Source organism: Cebus imitator, unplaced genomic scaffold (assembly GCF_001604975.1).
Source record: "Cebus imitator isolate Cc_AM_T3 unplaced genomic scaffold, Cebus_imitator-1.0 Scaffold331, whole genome shotgun sequence".
In the NCBI taxonomy this organism is placed as follows: domain Eukaryota; kingdom Metazoa; phylum Chordata; class Mammalia; order Primates; family Cebidae; genus Cebus; species Cebus imitator.
In genome coordinates this window covers 2325768-2334602 of record NW_016107646.1, presented here as the reverse complement: position 1 = coordinate 2334602, position 8835 = coordinate 2325768, and the positions used below count along the sequence as shown (strand labels likewise).

The 8835-nt window shown below is 41.8% G+C and overlaps 1 protein-coding gene and 1 long non-coding RNA gene across 3 annotated transcripts in view; one reads left to right on the top strand and one right to left on the bottom strand.

Moving 5' to 3' along the window:
- SPAG1 (sperm associated antigen 1) overlaps positions 1–8835 on the bottom strand; it is a 75555-nt gene that overhangs the window by 6115 nt on the left and 60605 nt on the right. For both annotated transcript variants that reach the window (XM_017505011.2, XM_037730109.1), the window contains exons 14-16: positions 8054–8220; positions 4761–4893; positions 2531–2657 (exon numbers count right to left, since the gene is read on the bottom strand). In XM_017505011.2, coding sequence (XP_017360500.1) covers positions 2531–2657; positions 4761–4893; positions 8054–8220 — 427 coding nt within the window. The remainder of the gene's footprint in view (positions 1–2530; positions 2658–4760; positions 4894–8053; positions 8221–8835) is intronic.
- Positions 1250–8835, top strand: part of LOC119467780 — a 13461-nt gene continuing 5875 nt past the window's right edge. Inside the window, exons 1-2 of the long non-coding RNA XR_005196402.1 lie at positions 1250–1786; positions 2028–2222. This is a non-coding gene — a long non-coding RNA (uncharacterized LOC119467780). The remainder of the gene's footprint in view (positions 1787–2027; positions 2223–8835) is intronic.

Here is an 8835-nt window from a genome sequence, read left to right as displayed (position 1 = left end):
ACCCAGGAGGCGGAGGTTGCGGTGAGCCGAGATCGCGCCATTGCACTCCAGCCTGGGTAACATGAGTGAAACTCCGTCTCAAAAAAAAAGAAAAAAAAAAAAAGAGTTTAACCATTTGTAAACTCATGAGTCATGCAGATCGTCATTTACCAAATGTACTAAGCTCAAAGAGGTGAGTACATTTTGAAGGAGTCTCTTAATATCTGGTGCCACATACCATCTAGGAAATTTTTACATGAGGTTTATGAGTGAGTGTGTTGCTAACCAAAAAAATAGGGGTGGGGGAAGGCATGTGTTTGGGTTACATGGACACTGTGTGGCTTCGTCAGCATGGAGCGGGGAGGTCACAGGGCAGCATGGGGGTCCTGGCAGGACATGCAGGCATGACTGCACTGCAGCTGGAGTGAATCTAGGATCTGGAAAAGCTGGCCATTTCAATGCACCCACGTGGTTCTCATTTGCTAAACTATGCAACAACATGACTACTCTTCTCCTTGCAGAACCCAGATAGTTCCCTTTCAGTGATGGGCATGGAATTAAAACAACTATCTCAGATTCAATCAGTCAAAACAATCCTCTCCCCACCCCCAAGCTTTCCCCGTCCTGAAGGCTTCCCATTATCACACTGCTCCTCTCAGCCACCCAGCCAGAACCTGGGAGACATCCCCTCCATCACTATGTCCCCCCAGAAATTCCTGTGTTGAAGTTCTAACCTCCAGTACCTCAAAATGTAACCATATTTGGAGACAGGTCCTTTAAAGAGGTAATCAAGTTAAAATCAGTAGGCCCTTCCTAGTCCAAGAAAGACGCCCTTCCTGTGTCTTTATAAAAAGATAAGATTTGAGCGCACGCGCGCGCGGACGGACACACACACACACACACACACACACACACACACACACGGAAGGCCATATGGAGACATAGGGAGAGGAAGAAACTACCCCTGTTAAACCGTGAGCTGAGACTTCCAGCCTCCAGAATGAATTTCTGTTGTTCGGGCCACCCAGTCTGTGGCGCTTTGTTATAGCAGCCACAGCAGTTAACATACTTCTCTCTTTCCTTGGACATTATTTTCCTTCAGGTACCTGCTTCTCACCTTGGTGATCTCTCACTTACCTTTCTCCTCATGCTGGGTCCCTCTGATCAACCTTCCGTGAGGTCCCCAAATCCAATCCATTATGCCACCATTCACCCCGCCCTGGAGGCTCCATGACCTTCAGAATCAAGTCCAGCCTCCTCAGCATGGCCTACCAAGCCCCTCAGGATCTGATCATTTCCCTCTGTCCCCACTCCTAGTCACATCTGGCCTCCAGCTGTACAGTTTGTAAATAAGTCTATCTATAAAAAATGTGCACAAGAACGTCACAGCAGCTTTATTCCTAACAGCCCCAAACTAGAAACAACCTAAGTGTCATCAGCTGGTGAATATATACACAAATTGTGATACATTCATACAACGCGGTGATACAAAGGAACAGCTCCTGATAACCACACAGTATAAACAAATCTCAGGTTATGCTGAAAGAAGCCAAACAGTAGAGTCCATTCTATATGATTTATGGTAATGTCCAAAAGAATCAAAACTAATCTATAGTGATAAATATCGGATGAATGGCTGCCTGAGGGTAGGGGTGGAGAGAGGGAGATTTTTTTTGTACAGGGGTGCAGAGAACTTTCTAGAAAGATGAAAACTTTTTTTTACTTTTAGCACACACCACCTTTGGAAGAAAATGTTCTTTATCTTGATTGGGATAGTGGCTACAAGAGGATATGCACATATCAAAAGGTAATGACCTGCACACTTATAATGTATGAATGTCATTGTATTATACCTTAATAAAACTGAGTTTTAAAAATTATTTCAGGAAATACCATTTTCCACTATGTTCTGGTTTTTCCTTGTGATGTTATTTTCTATAAATATGAACATTCATTCAATAGGATTTCCATGCAGAAGAATCTGCATGAAGAAAAGTGTAATTATACAATATCCACTTTCTTTTAAACTAATGGTGTGGTTTTCTTAGAGAAGAATGTCATTCTACAGACTTACACTGACCATCAGCCGGCTAAAGGCCCAGATCGCTATAAGCTTTCAAGTCTCCGATGTGTCTCTCTGAACTTCTGCTGGATGAACCATCCTCCATTCTGATGCCTTCCCCCACCCAACCTCCAACTCCAATCCTTGCTGGAGGAACCAGCGGCATTACCACTAGCTTTCGGTAATTCAGTACCAAGTCTTCCTGTACCTTAAAATGAACCTACTGTAACTAATAATATTCCTCAGAAAACTAGAGAACAAATCATCATTTTTGAGCTGGAAAGAATCTTGGAAGTGATCTAGTTTCACATTATAATTAGGAGTGAAATCTGAGACCTATATCAAGGTTTTAGAACTGGTTAGTACAATACTAGGATTAAATCCCAGGATAGCCCCAATCCCATCCCAAGATCTGGAGATTTATGCATGTGAAAAATACTTGATTTGTTCAGAACTGAAGTTTATGCATTGAAATGAAGATTTCCTCACCTTGAGTCCTTTATGAGCCAGAGCTCGTCTATAGCACGCTTTCACGTTCCCATCATCTAGGTGAAGTGCCTGATCACAGTCCTGCTTTGCCGCTTCAAACTGGCACAGCTTCAAGTAACAGAGAGCTCTGGCATAATGCAACAGAACTCAGTATTATGAAAGGTAAAGATAGGATATCTATAAGTTTAGACAGCTAAGAAAAATCAGAAAATAGCCCAATAAGTCTGTTTCTATACCACAGTGGTTTCTATTATAACATTTGATTCAATTATGGCACTGGGGATACAGCCGCAAACAAAATACAGTCACAGCCCTCAAGGAGGATGCAGTCAAGTGGAAGAGACGACTATTAAAACAAGCGAACACAATCAAATCTGTGCAAAGTACTCTGGGAGCACATGCTGATAACTACATCAGATTCAGTGGGGCTGAGACAAGGGGCAGAGCAGGCAGGGAAGACTTCCTAGAACAAGTGACATTTAAGTTGAAATACAGAGTATGAAGTTAAGAATTATCTAATGCAAACACAGTAGGTTGAGAGAGTTCAGACAGAGGTAGGGGAGAGTGGAGGCCAAGGACACAGCAAGTGCACAGACCTACAGTACAGGAGAATATGGTGTTCTTGAAGAACTAAGAAGAGTTCCATATGGCTAGAATGCAAGAATGAGGCTGGAAGAGCAGGCAGGCCAGATCACGAAGGGCCTTGTAAGTCATGGCAACGAGGCTGAGCTTTATAAACTGAGCTTAATGCAAGTCCGATGAAGGGTTTTTAATAGGGGCTGACATGTTTGCCATGTTTTCGACAGTCCCTCTGGCTACAGCTTGGAGAATGAGAGAAGAGGGAACAAAGCTGTGCAAGGACACTATGAGGGTGCTGCAGACATTTAGGAGGAGATGACAGTGGCCCAGAGCAAGGGAATGATGGGGGGTGGTGGCAGGGAGACAGAAAGGGTCATGCTGAAGATGGATTTGGGATTTAGGAGGTAGAAACATCCAAGCTTGCTGACTAGAAGAGAGAGGTCAGGGACGATGTCCAGCCCTGAGTGCGGAAGAGACAGGGAGCACTTCAGTCTGGAGCTCAGAAGACAAGAGATTTGGGAGACATCATTGTAAGGCGGTACGTGGAGCTGGGGAGAGGATGAAATGGCCTCTAGAGTAGGGAGGAAGGAAAAGGGACCTAGAGCCTCATAACTAAGAGAATTCTATGGAAAGAAAAGCCTACAGAAGGAAAGGGAGAGGATGAGAACCAGGCAATGAACTGCCTGCCTCCTCCTCCTCCTCTGCAGCCAAGAGGAGGAGGCTTCACAGAAAACTGAATGGCCAATAGTGCCCGATCCTGCAGAGGCTGAACAGGAGAAGGGCAGGAAAACGTTTGTTGGATTTAGTGACATCTTTTGTCTAATATTATATCACCATATTCTATATAGGTATCCTTTTTGTTTTTTGAGATGGAGTTTCACTCTTGTTACCCAGGCTGGAGTGCAATGGCACAATCTCGGCTCACCACAACCTCTGCCTCCCAGGTTCAAGTGATTCTCCTTGCCTTAGCCTCCTGAGTAGCTGGGATTACAGGCATGCACCTCCATGCCCGGCTAATTTTGCATTTTTAGTAAAGAAGGGATTTCTCCATGTTGGTCAGGCTGGTCTCGAACTCCCGACCTCAGGTGATCTGCCCGCCTCAGCCTCCCAAAGTACTGGGATTATAGGCATGGGCAATCATGCCCGGCCTATATAGGTATGTTTTACCACGTGGTAAAGATGGTAACTGAGCAACAATCTGCCCATTCCTGCTACACACTATAAAAGATGCTGGAGCCTTCCTGCAGCACTTCAGAAGGAAAAGGGCAGTCTCCATAAGACACTATTTTGAAAGGCCACTGATTCCTGCTCCTCCCACGCTGGACAATGCCCAGACCCAGCTAACTGCAGTGAGGCCAGCCAGCCAGGAAATGCCGAATCAGAGCCGCACAATCCAAAGCAACCACAGTCGCCTTTGGGGACCTGGTAGCACAGACTGTCAGACCTCTCATCCCACCCACACCTCAGGCTTCCAGTCTCTCTAGAACTCCCACGGCCTCACCTCTTTCAGAGACACTTGGTTAGGACAGCTTGCTATAGAAATTCCTAGAACCATCACAAAAAACTTTGGCAATTACTTAATATTCTTTAAAATATTTTTAATAATCAAAACTATTAACATAAGAAATATATAAAGTTACAAAGAACTTGCCTGTTTGTATATATGGCACATTCCTTATTGTTAATTTTTAAGCATTCGCTGTATTTACTGAGGGCGTCTTCATAGTTTTTGTCATTTACACATTGATTTCCTTCTTCCTTAAGGGCTTTAAATGTTTTTTCATCTATAGGATAAAAAAAAAAAAGGAATTATTTGTACAAGCACCTCTACAAAATCTTAAGTGCAGTTATGAGTAAATCTTCTATTGCAAATTTGATCACAAAGCATGCAGAGCTAAAATCTAAATGGAACAAAATTTTGTAGACAATTAAAATGACAGGCTATAGGTAAAAATAATTATATAATTATGATACTATTATTTTCTAACTAGAAAATATGATACAAGAAATAATTCTGTCATTTGATCAATATTGGCATACCTTTTCTCTACTGGAATTCTAGAGACAGTAACAGAGGCCAGAACTGCCTTAGAGATGGTAGAATCAAGCAAACAATGCTACCAGGGCTCAGGTGACTATATGACAAGAGGCAGAGTCTCCAATAAGGCTGCACATGTGAATTTGCAAACTTCACAGTGTTTTCTGTCATCTTGATCTATGCTGCCTCACGCAGCGCTTTTACAATGGTACAGGAGCACTTCAGACCTTTGCTTAAGCTTGGATGCAACAGAATCAGTCAATGAAATCGGATACAAATATCCATAGTGTTCTGCTCAGCAACTATTTTGTGAATAGTGAACATGCCTCTTGAAGTCTGAAGTGGACATCTATCCAGCACCCCAAATTTCCTTGGGAAATCACATCTCTTCCATTCTCTGCTCCTTTGGTTTAAGTGAAGCAAACCTTACTCCAGCCCTAACCTTTGAGATAATCATTTGATTAATCAGAACATCATGGTCCTATGGTCACAATAATCCAATTGGTCAAAGATGAGTCTATGAGAGCTGATCAAATGTTCTTGAAAGATTCTTATAAAGTAATTCTTGCTGTTTCCCATGGGATTTAAGGCTCAAAGGAGGAGCAATTTTGCTATCCTGTGATAAAACAGGATGGTGTGAGAATGGAGCCAACAGAGAAAGGAAAAGGCCAAGATGGAGAGCTGGAGTCTCTGAGTCCTGAATCCAGCCATCCCTGCAGCTCCTCCACCTGTGGCCTTGTCCATAATAAGTGGCCATAAACAGTTTTTTGCTTACTTGAGACATTTCAAGCTGGGCTCTCTGTTATCTGCAATCAGAGTCTGAACTGTTCATTACCAGAATTACAGACTATCCCTATTATTTTGCAGTGAACATGGCTGACAACCTGCTCAGAATCTATTTCCGGGACCTCAATATTCATTCAGCTATCACCCCTCTCCTATTCAGACCACGTGTTCAGGGGAGGCTGACCTCACTGATCAGAACCCCAGGTCTAAGCCAATCAGTGCATGGGGCATTTCCTCATCAAAGAGACTGACTCAGGGATAGGCACATGGCCCAATTCAGTTGAATAGAATAACAGAATTAAAAATCTGGGCTTTAGGGCAATGTTCTTCCTCATTCTTAAATTAATGCCACCAAAAGCAATGGTTTCTCTCTCTCTCTCTGAACACTGATGCAGATGTAAAGACTAAAACTGCTACAGTTCTATTGTTTCCTGCTACAGCCTAGGCCTTGATGAGCTGTGCCTGATTTACAGCCTGTCTGGGCCCTTTCAGTGACATGAGCTAAAACTGTCCCTTATACTTTACATAAACAGATTTTCTGTTACTTACAACCAAAATTTTCAAACATACACAAAATATTAAAATTTAAAGTTTGAAACCTAGATAGTAAGTTTATCCTATGGAATAATTTGATATGTAATAAAAATAATAATAAATTAAAATTTAAAATATACCTTTAAATTTTGCAATCTTAAAATCTTCTGATAATAATAATAATTATTATTATTTTTTTGAGACAGGGTCTGGCTCTGTTGCCCAGGCTAGAGTGCAGTGGCATGGTCTCGGCTCACTGCAACCTCCGCCTCCTGAGCTTAAGCCATTCTCTCACCTCAGCCTCCCAAGTAGCTGGGACCATGCCCAACTAATTTTTGTATTTTTAGTAGAGATGGGTTTTGCCATGTTGCCCAGGCTGGTCTCAAACTCCTGAGCTCAGATGATCTGCCTGCCTCAGCCTCCCAAAGTGCTGGGATTTTAGGCGTGAGCCACTGCACCCAACCAGTTTTTTTTTTTTTTTTTTTCGGTAGAGATGGGGGTCTCGCTTTATTGCGCAGGCTGGTCTTGAACTGTTGGCCTTAAGTGATCCTCTTGCCATGGCCTCCCAAGGTACTGAGATTACTTCCAAGAGGCACCATGCCCAGCCCACTAAATTTATAATATAAACTCAGAATGTAAAAAATAATCTTATTTGTCCCTCTGGCAAATTGTATAAAATATTAGTTTACTTTTCATCTTTTATTTCAAATCACAGAATATTTCATGTTTCAAAAGATCTCACACAGGCTAGGCTACTCACACCTATTAACCCCAGCGCTTTCAGAGATCGAGGCAGAAGGATTACTTGAGCCCAGGAATTCAAGGCTAGCCTGGGCAACATAATGAGATCCCATCTCTATTAAAAAAAAAAAAAAAAAACTAGCCAGGCATGGTGGCGCACACTTGTAGTTCCAGCTACTCAGGAGGGAGGATTGCCTGACCCCAAGAGGTCTAGGCTGCAGTGAGCCAAGGTTGCATCACTGCACCCCAGTCTGGGCAACAAAACAAGATCCCATCTCAAAACAAAACAAAATAAAACAAAACAAAACAAAAAAACCAAAACCCTTTTACATGTATACTCATAGGACACAGGAGGTATGTAACAATTTCTTAAGACCATATAGTATTAAAGAGGGAAAACATAATTTCAGCACTTTGGGAGGCCAAGGCAGGCAGATCATTTGAGGTCAGGAGTTTGAGACCAGCCTGGCCAACATGGTGAATCCCTGTCTCTACTTAAAAAAAAGAAAAAAAAAAAAAAACAAGAAAATTAGCCAGGTGTGGTGGTACGTGCCTGTAATCCCAGTGACTCAAGAGGCTGAGGCAGGAGAATTGCTTGAACCCAGGAAGCAGAGGCTGCCTGCAGTGAGCCAAGATCGCACCACTGCACTCCAGCCTGGGCAACAGAGCAAGACCCTGTCTCAAAATAATAATAATAAAAATAAAAAAATAAAAGATGGAGAACAGGGACTTCATTTAAAGCTAGGACTGATTCTAGAATTCATGCTCTTATCTCTGCTTTACTGTGAAAGTACACACACAGCTCAAGGTAACCTTCAGAAGAAATGAGTGTAGGTGTCCCCCACCTGTGATGGCCTGCTGGCGATGGCTGCTGGAATTTCCTGCTTGGTTCGAGATCATCTCTGTTGCCAGATGCCAAGCTTGCAGTGGCACAGAAGCAGGCACAGCAGGAATGGGTGACAGCTTCTCCCGCCAATTTGGTCCATCTAGCTCCATTAAAATTCTTGATAGTCTAAAGAGAAAATGAATTTTTTGTTTATCATTTAGTTTACTTTTTATACTACTGAAGGTCAGATTAAGAGTAAAATTTACAAATGCTATGCAAATGCATACTTCCTTGTAGAAAACATGCAATCCTGAGCTATTTTCTGTTCACGTAAACTGTTTTCAAAGAGTTTTACAAGTTGCCATAAATGATGCAACTTAGACTATTTTTAATCAAAACAAAAAAATTAAGACATTTTTAATTTGTTAAAAAAATTTAATGTATACATAAAATGTTCTTTTTGAGAAATTTAAATACATTAATAAAACTAAAATTTAGGAGGCCTAAAAGAAATGTCTCCTGTAACATTTAATATCATTACCAAATTGATAATGTATTACTCTTGAGAATGATCAGAAGTATTTTGAATTTCTATGCCCAAACTGTACATTATGATAACCACATTACCAACCACTGTGGTTGGCAACAGATGTACAAGACTGGCTGCCAACACTGCAAAGGGCTCGCTGTCATGTGAAGAATGCTTTTTCTCAAAACATTTACGTGTGGTTAAGATACTCTTTCTTGCTCTGTATTTTTTTCATCTCTATAATTATCAGTTTATTCTTTTTTTTTTTTTTT